At 46.6% G+C, this 20,594-nt stretch overlaps 1 protein-coding gene across 3 annotated transcripts; it reads left to right on the top strand.

Annotated features, from left to right (window-relative positions):
• The first annotated feature begins 1,957 nt into the window (after positions 1–1,957).
• On the top strand, positions 1,958–20,458 carry DIABLO (diablo IAP-binding mitochondrial protein). 3 transcript variants are annotated; one of them, XM_044243428.1, is made up of 6 exons: positions 1,958–2,060; positions 2,874–3,000; positions 7,873–8,004; positions 9,038–9,082; positions 9,237–9,333; positions 19,575–20,458. In XM_044243428.1, the coding sequence occupies exons 1-6, from the start codon at positions 2,011–2,013 to the stop codon at positions 19,769–19,771; spliced, it is 648 nt and encodes a 215-aa protein (XP_044099363.1). In that variant the 5' UTR covers positions 1,958–2,010; the 3' UTR covers positions 19,772–20,458. The 3 variants fall into 3 exon arrangements, with proteins under 3 accessions (XP_044099363.1, XP_044099364.1, XP_044099362.1); XM_044243429.1 differs by lacking the exon at positions 19,575–20,458 and adding an exon at positions 13,102–13,244 and having other exon boundaries at positions 8,972–9,082; XM_044243427.1 differs by having other exon boundaries at positions 1,959–2,060; positions 8,972–9,082.
• Positions 20,459–20,594: the final 136 nt, after the last annotated feature.

Genomic DNA, 20,594 nt, shown 5'->3' with positions numbered 1-20,594 from the left:
GGACAGTCATAAGTGAAAGTCATTTGTATAGTGGTTCTTCTAGTCTGAGACTCAAGAGTAGGATAGGGCTCCTCTTCAATATGAGCTTGTTAGAAAAGGATTTGGACTGTATCCCACCGGCAGCGTTGAGAACAGCAAGACAAGAAGGGACATGAAAAAAATCCCCTAGTGTACCACTTGCTCAGCCCATCTGATCAGGAGTTTTGCAGGCATCCTTAGAGCCTGTGGGCTGTGGTGGTGAAAGCCGGGGGAGGCAGCGGGGGGTGGGGCAGGGTTGCCAATGCCCCGCCTGGCCTGGGATGGGCTCTGCGCAGCTCCCTGATTGCTCAGGGACCACGTGGAGACTGTGATTGGTCTCTGGACCACACCTAGTTGGTGAGTGCAGCTGTTCCCTGAATATCCCACAGCTCTGCCTAGATCGCTGGAGTGCGCACACGCCTACCTTCAGACACCAGACCCGGAGAGGAGCCGTGGAGCTGCTGCAGCAGAGGAGTCGTGGAAACTTTGCTGAGTGAGTGAAATGGGGAGAGAAGGAAGCTAGTGGCTGGCCCTAAGGGAAGTTGCTGGGCAGGACAGCAGTGGAGATGAAGAGCTGGTTTGTGATTGTTGCCATGTAATTCCATCTGTGGTGGAAGATAGCAGGACTGGAACAGGTGCACAGGAGCACAGTTGGGAAGGAGATAAGCCCAGAATCAAATTGATGCCCATCCCTTGGCACTCCTGCAATACTGGTTGCCCTTGAGGGCAAGCGTCTTGCCCACAAAGCAAGCATTTTCAAACTCTGCATGCTGTCAAGCTTTGGGGTCCAGGGAATTGCAAAGGGCGTCAGTGAGGACCTGCGGTCTTCTCCCACCCGAATGGGTCCCTCTCCTCTTCCCCTCCCAGGCAGCACGGACAGCTGGGGATGCATCTTGAGCGACGGGAAAAGCAAGTCTTACTCCACCAGGCCATTAGCAGCACTCACAGCATTAAAAATGCAGGAGGTGGTTGGGAGGACAGAGGGCCCCTGATGAAGACTAATGCAGCAGCCAAGACTGGGAACAGACAGGCTTCTCTCTCCTCAGAACCCAGATCCAGATTAGGAGCCAAAGAAGGAGGGGAGCTTCTGGCTTAAAAGATTTCTATAGTGTAAATGCTAAGAGGGCCTCTAGCTGGTTGTTAGGGAGAAAATCAGAACTTCGGGCTTCTTCAGCCTTAGGACAGCGTGTTTACCCTTTTGAAGGCCAGGACCTAGCCTAGCCTCCTGTGTCCACACTGCCTACGACACTGCCTGGCTCAGCAGCGCTGGCTCGGTGACTGGGGGGTGGAGGAGGTGACTCTGCGGGGGACCGTCCCCTTTGCGCGCTCAGGGACTCCCGAGTGCCCCTGCCCCGCAGGTCCTCGGGCCTCCCGCGCACGGCGATGCCGGCCTCGTCCACCATCCACGTGCTGCAGCTGCTGCGAGAGCTGCTGGCCTTCGTGCTCCTCAGCTACACAGTGCTCATCGGGGCGCTGTTGCTGGCCGGCTGGACCACCTACTTCCTGGTGCTGAAGTGACAGCGCCCAGAGCCCCGCCCCCCGCCGTGCTCGCCTCGTGCCCGCCCCCACCCGCCCGCCCCACGGCGCGCTGCCCCGCCTTCCCGCCTCCCCGCCGTACGCGCTCTAGTCGCTGACGGAGGAGCCGTGCGCCTCGCGCCCGGGATAGGGCTGCCTCTCGAGGCACGGCCACGCCCGGGTTGGAGTCCAAGCTCCCCTCACGACGGCCGACTCTGCTCCGCCCGCTCCTCACCCTCAGGCCCAGGGCCCGCCCCGTCCCGCGCGGTAGCCCGGTCGGTTGGGCGTTCACCACAGCCGTTACTGCCGTTACCCTAAGCCCCGCCTCTGCCCTACCTCCCGTCCAATCCCGACTGCTCCTTCGGGTTGGGGTGTGGTCATGGGGCCAGGCCCACTCCAGAAGAGGCCGCGCGCCGTCCTCCTCTCAGGAAGCGGCGTCACTTCCGGCGTGTACGTCTGGCGTCCGGCCGCCGCGGGATGGCGGCTCTGAGGAGTTGGCTGTCGCGGAGCGTTGCCTCCCTTTTCAGGTACCGCTGCGGTCGGGTATGAGAGCAGTACCCCAAAGGGGGTTGGCGCCGCAGGTAGCGCTGTGGCCGGGATGGCAGCGCCAGTCTAGCTGGCGCTCCTTTCGCTTCTCGGCCGAGTGGGCCGCTGCGTCCCGCCCCTCTCAGGTCCCGAGGACGTCCCGACTCTGCCTCCCGCCTCCCGGGGCCAAAGCCGGGTTTTCTTTCCCACTGACGGCTTTTCCGTTATTCCCCTGGGTGAACGCCGGTGCGCCCCCTCCGCAGGCTCGGGTTGGCTTTCTGGGGAGCCTCGGCCTGTGCTCGAATTCCCGTTGGCCCGTCGCCGTCACTGGAGGGAGGTCGGGAGCCGCCCGGGCGAGCGGCGGGTTACAAGAGCAAGTTTTCTCTGCGGGCGGGAGGGGAGCTGGTCAGTCCCCGTTCCAGGTGTGGCCTAGCGGGGACCATCGGAGGTCCGGAGCTACATGCTGCCTGCAGTAGTGGTTTGTTTGTTTGTTTGTTTTCTTTTGACCCGAGGTTTTAAAAAAGCTCTGAGACTGCCTTTTAAACTTCCACACCTGTTGCCGGTTAAACTTCGAAATCACTGTGCCCGCAAACCCCGCGCGGCCCGGTGCCCGGGAGTTGGGTAGCAGCTGCTCCTTCCAGCGAGTCGGGGCTTTCCAGACTCACACGCTCCCCACCGAGCCCTGTCGTCTGGAAGGCAGACCCCGCATCTTCGTGTAGGTTCCTGCTTGGCCGAGTGTGAGTTTCCAACCCCTGCGAACTGAAGACGTACAGATTGGTAGTTACTGCCTTCCTAAATCCGACTTGTGTTTTTAGGTACAGACAGTGTGTTCCTGTCGTGACTAACTTCAAGAAGCGCTGCTTCTCAGAATTGATAAGACCATGGCACAAAACTGTGGCGGTTGGATTTGGCGTGACCCTGTGTGCGGTTCCCATTGCACAGGTAAAAATACTGTAGCGCTGCTGGGTGTTGCTTAGTGTGCTGTGCCTTCCTGAAGTCTCACCTGGGCAGTGAGCCATCAGACAAGCTGTTCGTGTTGCCAGTGTTCGCACACCGATGTGATGGTTTACTTTCTCCTGTTACCAGCATCATCGTCTCATAGCTGAACAAATATATTAATGTTCACATTTTTAACTGTCTTATTTGGTAGGAACAGTATGTCAGGGTGGTCAAATTGTGTAAAGAGGGCGGAGAATAAGAAAGGGGATATTATAGTCTATCAACAAAATAGTCTTTCATTCAACAAAAATTTATTGAGCAACTTTAATGTGCCATACGCTGCTCTCGTAAAACTTGCATTCTGGGTTGGGGGTGGGGGTGCCTGGGAGGCTCAGTCAGTTAAGAGTCTGACACTCTTTTAATTTTTTTTTTTAAGGTTTTAATGTTTTAGAATGTATGCGGGGTGGGGTGGGGTGAATAACAGAGGGAGAGGGATAAGCAGAAGCAGACTTTGCACTAAGCGTAGTGCCCTACCCCAGGCTCCATCCCACAACCCGGAGATGATGATCTGAGCTGAAATCAAGAGTCTGCAGCTCAACCTGCTGAGCCACACAGGTGCCCTAAGCATCTGACTCTTGATTTAGGCTCAAGTCATGATCTCAGGGCTATGAGATCGGGCCACATTAGCCCCGCATGGGGCTCCATCCTGGGCATGGAGGCTGTTTAAGATTCTCCCTCTGGGGGCTCCTGGGTGGCTCAGTTGGTTAAGCAACTGCCTTCTGCGAGGGTCATGATCCTGGAGTCTGGGATCGAGTCCCATATGAGGCTCTCTGATCGCCAGAGAGTCTATTTCTCCCACTGTCCTCTCTCTCTCTCAAATAAATAAAATCTTTAAAAAAAAAAAAAAAAAGATTCTCCCTCTGTCCCCGCGGCCCCCCCACGCTCTCTCTCAAAAAAACCCAAAACAAACAAACAAACATTCCAGGGAAAAGAGAGGAGAGAAAATAAATATAAAATGCAACCCGATGAGTGCTGTGGAGGAAACAAATAGGGAGTTCTGGGAGGGAGTTGTTTTATTTTAGACAGGAGAGAGTGGTCCAGGAGGGCTCCTGTGATAAGGTGACGGGAAAGTCGTGATCAGAATGGTCTGAAAGAATAAGCCGTGGTAATGTCTTGGAGTAGAGTTTCCCCGGCAGAAGGAACTCTTGAAATGCAAAGGCCTAGAAAGCAGGTGTGTCTACCCAATATGGTTGATGACCAGCAAAAAGGTTACTGTGGCTGGAGTGGAATGAGAAAGCATAACAGACAAAGCCAGAAAATTAGCTGAGGATCAGACTGTTTTGTCCTTTTGTGCCATCGTAAGGCTTTTAATTTTATTCAGAAAAGGCAGCCACCGATGATTTTAACACAAGGTTGTTACAATCTCACATGAGTTTTGTTTTGTTTTTTAGAGATTTTATCCATTTATTTGACAGAGATCACAAGTAGGCAGAGAGGTAGGCAGAGAGAGGGGGGGGGGAAGCAGGCTCCCTGCTGAACAGGGAGCCCGACGCGGGGCTCCATCCCATGACTCTGAGATCATGACCTGAGCCGAAGGCAGAGGCCTAACCCACTGAGCCACCCAGGCGCCCCTCACATGAGTTTTTAAAGGTTGCTTTGTGAAACTAGGAAGACCAATGGGAGATTGTTGCCCTAGTCCAGGCTTGAGTAGGCAGGCACCAGTGTAGGTGGGAGAAGTGGACCAAATGTGGTCAGTACAAGATGCTGATGGATTGAATGTGAATATATTCCAGGATTTTTTAATTATTTTTAAAAATTTTTTTAAAAGATCTTGTTTATTATTTGACAGAGAGAGATCACAAGTAGGCAGAGAGGCAGGCAGAGAGAGGGGGAAGCAGGCTCCCCACTGAGCAGAGAGCCCTATGCGGGGCTCAGTCCCAGGATCCTGAGATCATGACCCGAGCCGAAGGCAGAGGCTTAACCCACTGAGCCACCCAGGCGCCCCATTCCAGGATTTTTTAAAAAGCCTAAGCAACTGGAAGAATGGAGTTAGCATTTGTTGGAGGGGATGGTGGTATGTTTTGGGAGGATGAAATCAAGAGTTCAGTTTTGGAAATGACAGTCTAAAGCATCTAGTAGACATCTAGGTGGAGTTGGCAGGGAGGTGATATGAAGGTGGTACCTTATTAAAAAGATCACGGATTATATGCTTTCTGGGAAAGAGCTAAATAGGAAACTAGCAAACCCCAGTTTGACAAAATAGTTCTAGTACTTAAATGTGTTTATCACAACAAGAAGATCAATTCCAGGGGCACCTGGGTGACTTAGTTAAGCGTCTGCCTTTGGCTCAGGTTCTGATCTCAGGGTCCTGGGATCAAGCCCAGAAGCAGGCTCAGTGGGGAGCCTGTTTCTCCTTCTTGCTCTGCTCCTCCCCTCCCCACTTGTGTTCTCTCTCTCTCAAATAAATAAATACAATTCTTAGAAGAAAAAAATAGATCAATTTCATTGATCACAAATCTTTGCAGCATCTTCTGAGGCTTTCTCATGAGCCCAATCTTTGCTTGTTCATGAATTGTTGATTCTAAAACCCTTACTTGAGCACCAGGCCATTTTCTTCCACAATTAGGATAGCATTTCTTCTTCCCTTAAAACGAATTTTCTGGGTTTGTCCTTTCTCAGTTCATATACTTTTCTTCAACCCCAATTACCTCAGTTCTGGGCCATATGACAGGAGCCTCAGGTCATTTTCCTGTAGGACAGTAGTTCCACTTCTGTTCTTCAGAACCTGCAGCAGCTCCCCATTGTGTGCTGCAGAACTAAAACCCAGCCAGCTCTCCCCATACTCGACTCCTCGCTCTCTCCCCTCCCTCGTGCCCTTTGTTGTGACCAGGTCAGATCCCAGGACGTTCCCTGAATGCAGTGGATGTATTCTTCTCCTCATTATTTCTTCTTCCCCAGGCTGCCTGGCAGTTCTCATCCTGGCTATCTTCAGGCCCAAGTCCCACCTCTTTTTAATGCCTTTCAGAGTTTCTGACCCAACAGTGATCTCCGTCTTTCTGACCGCACGTGCTGTATTCTGATATTGATTGATTACACTCCCCTGAGTCAGCAGAGCATCACAGAAAGGGCACAAACATTGACGAAGGTGTGGTTTAAGGTCTAGATAATGTGACTTTTTGGGAGAGTTTCTGTAACAGAATATTTGGAGTTTCCATCTCCTCATCTATAAAAAAGTGGTAACACCTGGGCTGTTGGGCGCAAGTGAAAACTTGTTAGATGCAGTGTGGGTGGTGCAGCCGGTTAAGCATCTGACTCTTGGTTCGGGCTCAGGTTGTGATCTCAGGGTTGTGGGGTCAAGCCCTCCGCTGAGATTAAAATAAAATATTATTAAGATGTAAGTTAGAGTATATCAAAGTTAGCTTCCAGTGAGCAGAAATGATATTCTTTTCACTCTTTCTGTACCTTCAGTGCAAGACACATAATGAATACTTACTTAATTGTAAAGGAAAATTCTGGATTTGTTCATGTGTCAAAGATTTCTTGACTGATAACTTTTTCTTTTTTTTTAAGATTTTATTTATTTATTTGACAGAGGTCACTAGTAGGCAGAGAAGCAGGCAGGTGTCGGCGGGGGAGCAGGCTACCCGCTGAGCAGAGAGCCCAATGTGGGGCTCAATCCCAGGACTCTGAGATTATGACCTGAGCCGAAGGCAGAGGCTTTAACCCACTGAGCCACCCAGGCGCCCCCCCCCCCCAAGTAGAGCACTCTTATAAACCTTTCATAATTCAGCATACAGTGAAGAGTATCTTCCCAAAAGCTCATGTTATGACACTTTGGTTTTTGCAAAGGACATTTAGTACAGTGACAGCTTTTTTTTCTTTGTAAACCTGAAAATCCTCTCTGGACTTTTGGTGTTTAAAGTCAGCTACGAATACAGTCAGATACCTTAAAAGCAAAGAGACTTCATGCAGACTTTCAGAAAGCAGGGAATACTTGAATTTAGTTAAGGTGGCCACACTTCCTTAACTCTTGAGATAGTTACATTGGCTTTTTTTTTTGTTTGTTTTAATAGCTGAGGTTAGAGTGAAGAGCCCCCACCCCCTACCCAGGACTGTACTGTTCGTTCTGCTCAGAATCGCTCTCCCCCATCCACCCACTTACTTTCTTAGACTCAGCTTATCCCTCAACTCTGTAAAGCCTTTTTAAGCTATTTTCATTCAATACAGAAGTGACTGTTTTTCATGCATGCCCCTACTTGTAGCTTGTACAGACGTCTGGGGCGCCTGGGTGGTTCAGTCAGTTTAGTGTCTGCCTTTGGCTCAGGTCATGATCTCAGGGTCCAGGGATCAATGCCCACGGCCCGCTCCCTGCTCAGCAGGTGGTTTTCCTCTCCCTGTTGCTCTCTTTTTCTCTCAAATAAATAAAATCTTTAAAAAAAGATACTTAAACAAACTTCTGCCATAGCTCCCATGGTACTTGATTTGCATGAATTGTTCAAGTTCTCTCTCAGCCCCAGCACCTCCCCTTCCCCATCTGAAATCTTTGAGGACAGAGAATATATCTTATGTGTCTTCATATCCCAAGCATCTAGCACTGTGGTAATGAATGAATCATACCTTCATCAGATTTGTTGGTTATAATACTAGATTTTTATTTCATGGAGAGAAATGCTTGGCTTTTTGGAACACAGCATAAAGAATCAGAGTAGATGGGAGGCACACTCTTATATGGTCTTTAAGAGCCAGAACAAAGCCTAAAAAGAAAACAAGCAGTTGCAGTGTGGCAAGTGTTTTTCACTTGTTTCTTGAGCTACGAAGAAGTTCTCGGTTTGAGCTTCAGGTTAGAAGTTGAGTGAAAATGTTTATATCTTTCAGAAATTGGAACCTCATTCTCTTAGTAATGACGCGTTAATGAGGAGGGCTGTGTCTTTGGTGACAGACAGCACCTCCACCTTTCTCTCGCAGACCACATATGCACTGATTGAAGCGATCACTGAATATACTAAGGTAAGTGTCTTCCTGTTGAGTCTTGATCTAAACCAGGGGTTAGCAAACTATGGCTTGTAAACCAAATCTAGCGGGGTATGTTTCTGTGGCAACGCTGGAGTGTTGCCAGCCTCCTTTGTCTATATGTTCTATATTTGTCTATATCTCTCTGTATTTTCTAAGACTGCTTTTGTAGGTTGAATAGTTGTAACAGACTATAGGGCCCATAAAGCCTAAAATATTTACAACAAAAATTGGTTGAGCCCTTGACCTAAAGCAGTGATTTTTAGATTTTTTTTTCCAGGAACGCTTTTTAAAAGAAAAAGAAGAGAAAAGTTTTTTAAGATGTATTTATTTGACAGAGACACAGCAAGAGAGGGAACACAAGCAGGGGGAGTGGGAGAGGGAGAAGCAGGCCTCCTGCCGAGCAGGGAGCCCAATGCGGGGCTCAGTCCCAAGACCCTGGGATCACGACCTGAGCTGAAGGAAGCCACTCAGCGACTGAGCCACCCAGGCTCCCTGAAAAAGAAAAATCTTTAAATATAGCAGCCCAGTTTATAAGACAAAACCAAGCTGATTAGGTGCAGTTACGGGTAAAGGGGTCTAGAGAGTCTCTTACTCGCGGCACCAGGCGCTTCACTGGGGGGTCAGTGTGAAAACCACTTACCCGCGTACAGCGGTATCTGGATAATCCAAACCCTTGTTTATTGGTTTATTGTATCTTCATTTTTCACAGTTTCCCCCTCTGCCTTCTGAGTTTTTCTTCTACATTGTAATCTCTCTGTCTGAATTCCTAACAAACTTTCAGAAACACAGAATTTGACAAGTGGAAGTATGTATGTCCTGGGATAATGCCTCCACCCGCCGCGGTAGTGTGGCTTCAGGGAAGTGGAAGGACAGAGTGGGTCACTGTAACAGAACTCTCTTCCCTTGGGGTGTAATCTCACAGGTCCGAACATGCCTCACTTACTTTATTCTGTGTTTGTAGGCTGTTTATACCTTAATTTCTTTGTACCGACAATATACAAGTTTACTTGGGAAAATGAATTCACAGGAGGAAGATGAGGTGTGGCAGGTGATCATAGGAGCCAGAGTTGAGGTAAGCAGAAGGTTAACGGACGTTTCTGTATTAGTGCCCCTGCCCCGTCGTGGTGTCTAACAGTGACTGTGCTCTAAGTCTGTCTTGAATAAGCCCATGTTACGTGCTCATTAACCTCTTCGTGTTGTCTCAATGTGCCGTGTTTAATTTACAGATGACTTCAAAACAGCAAGAATACTTGAAGTTGGAAACCACTTGGCTGACTGCACTTGGTCTTTCAGAGATGGCGGCAGAAGCTGCGTACCAAACTGGTAGGTTCAGAGTGTACCGCCAAGGGGCCCTTTGAGTTTTCGTCTGGCTGCAAAATGAGGGATTTAGATTCGTCTAAGGCCCACGTGGCTGTACCTTTGTGAGAAAATTCCCCATTTCCACTAGCTAGGGAGTCCGTGTCTAGAAAACGATGCATCTATTGCCCATTAGAATAATGGCATCTAAATCAGTTTTAAGCATTTTATTCCTTTTATAACCCTGGTATTTATGGATAACTGGGTATACAGTGGCACAGTTGGAGACTAGAGACCACCCGTTGGTGTGAACCTGTACAGATGGGAGAAATGGAGACCTGGAATCCTAGTCAGTGACAAATCCAGGACAAATAATAGCTACCATTTATTGAATACTGGTCTGTTCCATGCTTTGCAGTAAGTATTTTATAGGCATTTGTAATGTAAGGAACTGAGGATTAGCATCCCCACGTCTGCGCATGAAGAAAATGGGGAGCCAAGGGTTACGAAATGCTCTGAGATATGCTGGGTGCATAAGGAAGCAGCCACACCGGCATTCAGCACGGTGCTAAAGCCTCTGCATCTCCGGGTCCCAGTGTAGAAAATGTGGTTCCGCATTCACCAGAATGTTTTCTAGACCTCTCAATCCACCCAGTGGGCGTGAGCTGAAGGTTTTTAACTATATTTTGAAGAAAACTCTATTCTTACCTGAATTGGTCTCAAACTGGGTAGCTCACAGAAATTTCTGTTTTCTGACTTTCAGATAATAGACTAGGGTCTGTAGCACCAAATCTTAAAAAGGATATAATATGTATTTTTAAAAGTAAAAACAAAAAAGAAGTCTTAACTAAAGGAATCTGCAGTCCTAGAGGCACAGGTGGAATGAAGGGTGAAACTGACGTAGGAGCAGGGTTTCCAGATACAGTGAACAGGGACGTTTGCTGGGGCGTCCCGGTGTGAACATTCCCAGGCAGCCTTAGGTTGAGCTGGAGAAAAGGGAAAATAAAAGTATAACAATTATCTGGGAAAAAAACTTTCACAAAACTAATTATTAGGGCTCACACTTTAAATCATGACGAAAAAGGCTCAATGTAAAACATACAAAGAAAAATACTTCAACTATAAGAAAAGAGATTTACCTACGAAGGGAGTATATTCTGATATGGCTTCTGATCAACAACCCTGGATCTAAGGTGATAAGTCAGTAACCTATAATTTTACATCCGGTCAAATATTTCAGACCTAAAAATACTGTTTACCAACCGCATATGCTTTCTGAAAAAACTACTTTTTGAAGAAAAAAATTAGGAAGGAACAGAGATAGAAGAATGAAAAAAATTCAGTAAAACTTGTAAACTTGTCAAAACTTCCGAATGTTAAATCAGTTTAGGAAAGAAGTGAAAGCGTGCCGATAGTTGTTTTGAAAAGAAAAGGTAGACACCATCAGCTCAACATTAGACCGTGCTAAACAAAGAAAACTTGGTAAATTCAATTAAGACAGGGAAGTTTTAAAAGAAATAGAACAAGTTCCAACATAAGTCATCACAGTAACTGAGTATGTTAAATTTAAAAAAAAAAAAATCACCGATAGTGGTACCTCAGTGGCTCAGTTAGTGTCTTCCTTCAGCTTAGGTCATGATCCCAGCTCCCTGGGATGAAGCCCTACATGCCTCAGTAGGGAGCCTGCTTCTTCCTCTCCCTCTGCTTGTGCTGTCAAATAAATAAAAATCTTTTTTTTTTTTTTTAAGATTTTTATTTATTTGACAGACAGAGATCACAAGTAGGCAGAGAGAGAGGAAGGGAAGCAGGCTCCGGGAGCCCAATGCGGGGCTCGATTCCAGGACCCTGGGATCATGACTCGAGCCAAAGGCAGAGGCTTTAACCCACTGAGCCACCCAGGTGCCCCAAATAAATAAAATCTTAAAAAAAAAAAATCACAGCTAAAACAAAATGATGTAGGAAGATTGAAAATTACAAAAAGCTAAATCAAATCATTATTAACAAAAAGCTGCTCCAGAACGCTGGCAGAGAAGTATCAGAGTAAGGATTCAAGACTAAAAGAACATTAAAACAGTTCAGAGGGTATCAGTCATTGGGCAGTGTGCCTGATAAGGAATTCAAAGTCATGTTCATAAAGATACTGGACTTCGAGAAGAAAGTGGATGAACAGAGAATTTTAACAAAGAAAATGCTAAAAAGGGTGCCTGCATGGCACAGTAGGTTAAGTGTCTGACAACACGGTTCCGGCTCAGGTGGTGATCTCTGGGTTGTGAGATCAAGCCCCATACGGGGTTCCATACTCAGCACAGAGTCTGCTTGAGATTTTCTCCCCCTCCTCCTGCTCTTGCTCTCTCTCTCTCTCTCAAAAAAACAAACCACCAGTCAGAGGTGAAGAATTTAACCGAAATAAAAAAATACACCAGAAGGAATCAACAGCAGACTAGGGGATGCAGAAGAATGGGTCAGCGACGTGGAAGACACCGTGATGGAAAACAAGCTGAACAGCAAAAATTAAAAAATGAAAACTGGTTAAGGGAACTCAGGGACATCAAGTGTAGTAGCATTTGCACTATAGGGATCCCAGGAGAAGAAGAGACAGAAGGGGGCAGAAAATGTTCCTAATCCGAAAAAGGAAACAGACCTCCAGGTCCAGGAAGCACAGAGAGCTCTTAATGAGGTGAACCTAAGGAGATCTGCACCAGGACACAATATTGCCAAAGTGATGATAAACCATTTTACAAACAGCAAAACCATTACAGGCAAGGGATACCCCAGAAGGGGTATTTGATAGCTGGTTTTTCAGCACAAACTTTGCAGGCCAGAAGGAAGTGGCATAGTATGTGGAAAGTGCTAAAAAGAAAAAACCTACAACCAAGAATACCCAGCAAGGTTATCATTCAAAACATAAGGAAAGGTAGTTTCCCAAACAAAAGTTAGAAGGAGTTCGTCACCACTAGACCAGCCATATAGGACGTGTTAAAGAAAATTCTGAAAGGAAGAAATTGCACAAATAAAAGCAAATATATTTGGTAAAAATATTATTCATTTAGAAAAACATGGTGCTTAAACCACAAAAGTAGTAAAAATCTATTATATCTATAAAAATTAGTCAAGGGATATACAAAATGTAAAATAAGACATAAAACATGGGGGGCAGGAGAGTAAAAATGCAGTGCTTTTAGAATGTGTTCGAACTTAAACTACTAACACCTTAATAAAGATGACAGTGCGTCTAAGATGTTACATATGAACCTAATGGTAGCCCCAAATCAAAAATCTATAATAGATAAACAAAGGAACAAAACCATCAAACTCATAAGAGAAAAGAAAGGAAGAGAAACAGAAACAGCCAGAAAACAATTACAAAATGGCAGTAAGTACATACTTAATACTACCTTTAGATGTAAATGCACTAAGTGCTCTAATCGGAAGACATAGGGTGACTGGATTAAAAAAAACACAAGACCCATTTATAAGCTGCCTTCAAGAGACTCATTTCAGACTTAAAGACACATACAGACAAAGTGAAGGGATGGAATATATACACTATGCGGATTGGGGGGCAGGTAGGGCTACTTCTACCAGATGAACAGACTAAAACAAAGTGTACAGTGGGACACCGGGGTGGCTCGGGCACTTGAGCATCTGCCTCTTGGTTTTGGCTAAGATCGTGATCAAAGGGTCATGAGATTAAGCCCTGTGTGGGCTCCACACGAGGCATGGAACCTGCTTAAGATTCTCTCGGGCAGGTGGGTGGGACAGTGTGTTGAGCATCTGATGGACTCTTGGTTTCAGCCCCGGTCACGAGATTGAATACAGCGTCAGGCTCCACACCCCGCTCAGAGTCTGCTCAAGATCTCACGGTCTCTCCCTCTGCACTTCCATCCCCCACGAGCACTGTGCCTCTAAAATAAACCTTTAAAGAAGAAAAATTTCTCTTTCCCTTTCCCCTCACTTCCCGTGTGTGTGTGTGTGTGTGTGTGCGCGTGTGTTCTCGACCTAACAACAACGACGGTAGCAGGAGACGGAGGACAGTACATAATGATAAAGGAATCCATCTGAGACCGAACCGTCGTAAATACGCACCCAACATAGGAGCACCTGTATATAGCAAATACAGACAGACAGAAAGGGAGAAGTTGACAGTAACACAGTGATAACAAGAGGCTTCACCCCGCTTGCATCAAAGGATGGACAATACAAAAACAGACAGAAAGGAAGGAAACAGTGGCTTTGAATGCATTAGCCCAGATGGATCTAACATTCACACACACAACATTCCATCCCAAAACAGAATATACATTCTTTTCAAGTGCACATGGAAAGTTCTTCAGGATAGCTCATATGTTAAGCCTTAAAACAAGTCTTAAGTTTAAAATTGAAATCCTCCCAAGTATCTTTTCCTTCCACTATGAATTGAGACAAGAAAGGAAAAAAAACTTGAAAAATACACAAACACATGTAAACGCGAGTGGGTCAACCAAGAAAACAAAGATCAAAATACATGGAGAAAAATGGAAACATGATGGTCTGAAGTCTTTGGGACACAGCAAAAGCAGTTCTGCATTTGCAGTAACACAGGCCTACCTCAAGAAACAAGAAACACTTCAAAAAAAATCTAACCTTATACCTAAAGGAACCAGAAAAAGACGAACAAAGCCCAAAGCTAGTAGAGGGAACAAAAAAGATTGGAGCAAAAATAAATAGGACTTTTTTTTTTTTAAGATTTTATGTATTTTACAGGGCTAGAGAGGGAGTACAAGCAGGGGGAGTGGGAGAGGGAGAAGCAGGCTTCCTGCTCAGCAGGGAGCCGGATGTGGGGCTCGATCCCAGGACTCCAGGATCATGACCTGAGCCAAAGGCAAATGCTTAATGACTGAGCCACCCAGGCGCCTAAATGGAAAATTTTAAAAAATAGATCAGTAAAGCCAGGGGTGCCTGGCTGGCATTGACTCTTGACCTTGGGTTTTTGGGTTTGAGCCCCAGATTGGGGTATAGAGATTACTCAAAGAATAAAAAAAGAAGAATGAAGCCAAGAGTTCTTTGTTTCAAAAGATAGACAAAATGGATAAACCTTCACCAGACTCATTAAAAAAAAGTGTTGAAAATTGGAAATGGAAGAGAAATAATGAACACCACAGAGATACAAAGGTTTAAAAGAACATTATGAAAAACTATATGCTAACAAATTGGACAATCTAGAAGAAATATTAAATTCCTAGAAATAGAAAATCTGGGACGCCTGGGTGGCTCAGTTGTTGAGTATCTGCCTTTGGCTCAGGTCATGATCCCGGAGTCCTGGGATCAAGCCCCGCATCGGGCTCCCTGCTCAGTGGGAAGCCTGCTTCTCCCTCTCCCACTTCCTCTGCTTGTGTTCCCTCTCTTACTGTGTCTCTGTCAAATAAATAAATAATTTTTTTTTTAATTCCTCAGAAGTGCTTCTTTTTTTAAAAGATTTTATTTATTTATTTGACAGAGAGAGGTCACAAGTAGGCAGAGAGGCAGGCAGAGAGAGAGGAGGAAGCAGGCTCCCTGCTGAGCAGAGAGCCCGAAGTGGGACTCGATCCCAGGACCCTGAGATCATGACCTGAGCCGAAGGCAGCGGCTCAACCCACTGAGCCACCCAGGCGCCCCTAAATAAATAATTTTTTAAAAATCTTCCAAAAAGTGAATTAGGAAGAAATAGAAAATTGGAACAGAAAAATTATTAGTAATGAGATGGAATTAAAAAAAAATAAAAAAAACTCCCAACATACAAAAGTTCAAGGCCAGATCGCTTCACCAAATTGAATTCCACCAAACATTTTAAAAAGAAATACCTATTCTTCCCAAACTACTCTGAAAAACAGAAGGCAAAAGAAAATTTCCAAATTCACTCTACAAGGCTAGCATTATCCCGTCACCAAAACCAAAGACACTGCAAAAAGAAGAAAACCAGGGATGCCTGGGTGGTGCAGTCCCTTCACCTTCCTACTCTTGGTGTCCGTTCCAGTCCGGATGTCACGGTCAGGAGATCAAGCCCCTGCATCAGGCTCCGCACTCAGCAGGGAGTCTGCTTGGGATTCTTTCTCCCTTTCCCTCGGTCCATCCCACTTCCACCCCACCCCACTCCACCACGCACACACACCCACTCTCTCTCATAAATATTTAAAAGAAAACCAAAACCCAGTATCTCTGATGCACATAGATGCAAAAATCCTCAATAAGACATTACCAAACTGGGGTGCCTGAGCGGCTCAGTCCGTTAAGCCTCTGCCTTTGGCTCAGGTCATGATCCCGGGGTCCTGGGATCCAGCCCCAAGTCGTGCTTCCTGCGCAGTGGGAGGCTGCTTCTCCCTCTGCTGCTGTCCCTCCTGCTTGTGCTCATGTGAGCACACTGTCAAGTAAAATCTTAAAAAAATATATTAGCAAACTGAGCTCAGTCATACATTAAAAAGATGATATACCAATATCAAATGAAATTTATTCTAGGGATGAAAGGATGGTTTGATATTTGCAAATCAGTGTGATACCTCACGTTAATAAGAGGAAGGATAAAAACCATAGGTGCAACTCAACAAATGCAAAAATAAAAAAAAAAGCATTTGACAAAATACAGCATCCTCTCAACAGAGAGGATATAATTATTATATTATAATTATATTATTATATATTAATACCTCTCAACAGAGTGTGTTTAGAGAGAACATCCCCCCCCAACAAAATAAAGGCCATATATGAAAAACCCATAGCTAACATCATATTTAGTGGTTTACCAAAGGGAGAGGGGAGAAAAAAGATTAACAAGGGGCACCTGGGTGGCTTAGTTGGTTGAACTAATCTGACTAATCCGACACTTGATTTCAGCTTGAGGTATGGTCTCGAGGTTGTGGGATTGACACACACACACACAATAAATAAAAATCCTTTAAAAATCTTAACCATTTACAATTGCACCCAAAAGAATAAAATACTTGGGGAAAAATTTATCCAAGGAGGTGACAGACACATACTGTCAAAACTATGAGACACTGAGGAAAGAAATTGAAGACAACAGAGATGTAAAGACACACCATGCTCTCGCGTGTTGGAAGAATATTGTTAAGATAATGCTGCTCTCCCAAACAAACTACAGAGTCCGTGCAGCCCCGTCACTGTACTAGTAGCATTTTTCACAGAACTGGAATAATCCTCAAGTTCGTATGGAGCCATATGAGACTCTGACTGGCCAAAGTGATCTTGAGAAAGTAGATCAAAGCCGGAGGTATCAGTCCTGGATGTCAAACCACACTCCGCACCTGCAGGAGGACAGTGTGGTACGGGCACAGACAGACTGATGGACGCCACAGGAGAGGGGGCGGGCCCGGAAGTGAACGCACACCGTGTGCTCAGCGGATCTTCGGCCGAGGCAGCAAGACTACGGGGAAAAGACGGTCTGTTTCCCAACAGATGGTGTTGGGAAGACTGGACAGCTACACTCAGGAGTGAAACCGGGTCACTTTAACACCGCGCCCACAAAAATAAACAGATTGAAGACTCGAGTGTGAGGCCGGAAACCATAAACCTGAAAGCAAGCATAGGCAGTAATGTCAGCCATCACCCTCAACAACACATGTATGGGGAACAAAAAAATAATAATTGGGACTACACCCGCCGAAATAAAAAGCTTTACCAGAGCAAAAGAAACTGTCAGCAAAACAAAAAGGCAAGCTAATGAATGGGAGAAGATACTTTGTAAATTATATATCTGACAAGGGGTTAATATCCAAAATACATATAGAACTTACACAATGCAACACACAAAAAAAGAAATCCAGTTAAAAAACAGGCAGAGAGGGATGCCTGGGTGGCTCAGTTGGTTAAGCCGCTGCCTTCAGCTCAGGTCATGATCCTGGAGTTCCTGGATCGAGTCCCACATCAGGCTCCCTGCTGTGCGGGGAGTCTGCTTCTCCCTCTGACCTTCTCCCCTTTCCTGCTCGCGCACACGCACGTGCGCGCTCTCTCTCTCTCTTGCAAATAAAATCTTCAAAAAGAAAAAAATAGGGCGCCTGGGTGGCTCAGTGGGTTAAGCCGCTGCCTTAGGCTCAGGTCATGATCTCAGGGTCCTGGGATCGAGTCCCGCATCGGGCTCTCTGCTCGGCAGGGAGCCTGCTTCCTCCTCCTCTCTCTCTCTGCCTACCTCTCTGCCTACTTGTGATCTCTCTCTGTCAAATAAATAAAATTAAAAAAAAAAAAGAAAGAAAAAAATAGGCAGAGGACCTGAAGAGATATTTTTCCAAAGAAACATAGATGGCCAACAGACACACGAAAAGATGCTCAACATCACTAATTACCAGGAAAATGCAAATCAAAACCACAAAAGAACCCCGCACGCCAGTCGGAACAGCTCCCATCAGAAAGACGGGAAGTAACAAGTGCTGGCCAGATGGGAGGAAAGAGAGCCCTTGCGCACGGTTAGTCGGCATGTAAATGGGTGCACCCACCGTGGGAAACAGTATGGACGTTCCTCAAAAATATAAAAATAGAAATACAGTATGATCCACTAATTCCACTACTGGGTCCTTACCCAAAGAAAACAAAGAGATCAAAAAGATACACGCACCCCAGTGTTTACAGCATTACTTACAAGAGCCAAGAGATAGAAGCAACCCGGTGTCCATGGTAGATGAGTGGATAAGGAAGTTGCAAATGACGTATGCATGTGAAATAAAATATGTAAGAAGATTTACAGACGTAGGGGCGTCTGGGTGGCTCAGTCGGTTAAGCATCCAACTCTGGATTTCTGGTCAAGTCAGGATCTCTGGGTTGTGAGGGAGCCTCCATGGGGCTGTGTGCCCAGTGGGGAGTCTGCTTAGGATTTTCTCCTCTCTCAGCCCCTTCCCCCAACTTTTGCGCTTGCTCCTGCTCTCTGAATAAAAACCTTTTTAAAGATTTCATTTATTTGACAGGCAGAGATCACAAGCAGGCAGAGAGGCAGGCAGAGAGAGAGGGAAGCAGGCTCCCTGCTGAGCAGAAAGCCTGATGCGGGGCTCAATCCCAGGACCCTGGGATCGTTAACTGAGCCGAAGGCAGAGGTTTAACCCACTGAGCCACCCAGGTGCCCCAATAAATAAAAATCTTAATGGACACCAAGCCCAGGCTGTTTTGTGGAGAATCTTAGCAAATCTTCAAGAAACAGAATTCCTGTGTTACAGAAAGCATACCAGTGCATAGAACATGATGGCCAGTCTGCTACCTGTTGTCACTGTACAAAGTCAGCATGGGCCTGACCCCCAACTGTACTAGGTCAGCACTGGAACAAAACTATGGTCTGTATCACTTATATAGACGTAAAGCCAAATGTCGCCAGCCATTCACCCGCAAAATACAAGATGCTTCAATACTGAAAAAACCTATCAACATAACTCACTACTTGAGATTATCTGCAGTAGAGGAGGAAGGCAGCCATGTCATGTCAGTACACGCCCTGAAGCCGTCAGTGAAAAGGTACCCATTTATGCCATAAACCTGAGTACAGTTACAAATAGAACTTTCCTAACATGATAAAGGTTAAGTAACTCTACTTAGTAATGAAATATGAGAGGCATTCCCATCAAGGTCAGAAATAAGAGTGGTGCTTACAATTCTCCACTGCCTTTAACACTGTACTGAGATTCTTAATACAGTAAGGTTGGAAAGAACCAGATCTTCTCTGGATCAGTTAATAGGCAGAGCTCTGTAACGTACTAGAAGCAGGTAGACAGGATGATAGAGCCCAAAAACATTTTTAAAGAAAAAAAATGGCAAAATATGTTCAATACGTAAAGACACAAAAGATAACAGTATTTCTCTGTGCACTCCATACGTATAAAAGATGAGAAGGATGCCCTTTGAACTTCCAGCAGAGGTTCTCTCTGAAGATTGGGTAGGGTGATGAGAGGTCTTTGACAATTCCACGGAGCTGTAGGGTGATGAGAGGTCTTTGACAATTCCACAGAGCTGTTAAGTTGTCAAAAAGAAATGTGTTTCTGTGTAAATTCCTAAGGCATCTATACTAAGCTGTTTGCTACAAAGAGATTGTGGGAATTGTAATTATTAATGTAGCAGCTGATAGCTAGAGAAAAATGCAGACCTCGGTGTGGCGGGAGAAAGGTCTCTGCTGTGCAGAGAGGGAGGGCAGGGAGGGCAGGGAAAGTCTCCAAGAGGAAAAGGCTCGGATGTCAGCCACGGAACCCCAGGCTTTCCTCTTCCCCCCCCAGTGCCTTCCGCCCTGTGCAACCATCCAGCCCAACTGTCCCCTCTTTTGGCAGGAGCAGATCAGGCCTCAATCACCGCCAGGAATCACATCCAGCTGGTGAAGTCACAGGTGCAGGAAGTGCGCCAGCTTTCCCAGAAAGCAGAAACCAAGTTGGCAGAAGCACAGACAGAGGAGCTCCGGCAGAAAACACGGGAGGACGGGGACGAGAGGGCCGAGCCGGAGCAGGAAGCCTACCTGCGCGAGGATTGAGCGCCCGAGCGGCTGCCCGCGTCTGCCGGTTCAGCCTGGGGAGAGCAGGGGCGGCTGCCATCCGGCCTGGGGCGGCATAGCCTTCTCTGGACGGAGGGGAGACAGCGGGGCCCGCCCTGGCCCATCAGGCCGGAGGCCTTAGTGAGCCGTGAGTGCCTGGCCCCTGCCCTCCCCACCCGAGGAGCCCTGGGGCACTCACCCTGTTTCATGCTGACCCCACTCAGCACAGCTTCCCACCCCCCCCATCTTTCTACCTCCCCACACCCCCCCCAACCCCGCTCAGCAGCCTGGCCGGAGAGAGGGGTCCTGTTTCGTCGTGCCCACGAGTTCAGTAGCTGGTTAACTTCCCTTTCCAGTCTTACATTTTCAGATATGGTTTAGTCTTTGCTCCCCCCATAGGAATGTGTGTTGTTTTGGGGAAAGGGGAGCCTGTTCATAAGATTTCTTTTTACGTGTTTCTGATGCCTTCTGTGATCTGGCCCCGTTGCCTGTAAGGACAGCTGGAGCCCAGGCGCCGGAAGCCCATTATTGTTACGGAACTGAACGCGGAGTGTTTACCTGGAGCTCAACAGGACATACTCCAGCCCGTGCTTCCCGTTTCCTTCTTTCCTTCAAGTGTCTCTATTGTATCTGAAGGAGAATAATTTTTTTGTTTTGCACTTCAAAAAGAAAACGTTTGTGTGTATATTCTGGGCCCTGTACAGCCTTCTTCCTTCACTTCCCAGACTGGCAGAGCCACAAGGGGCTCCTGGAATCCCCCCACCCCGCCCCCAGCAACTAGCACCCGAGTCCTGGCCGCACTCGCTGAGCCAAACTTGGTACA

The sequence above is a fragment of the Neovison vison genome, chromosome 3, assembly GCF_020171115.1.
Source record: "Neovison vison isolate M4711 chromosome 3, ASM_NN_V1, whole genome shotgun sequence".
NCBI lineage: Eukaryota > Metazoa > Chordata > Mammalia > Carnivora > Mustelidae > Neogale > Neogale vison.
Note: the sequence above shows the minus strand (reverse complement) of the source record. Positions and strands in the feature narration are given on the sequence as shown.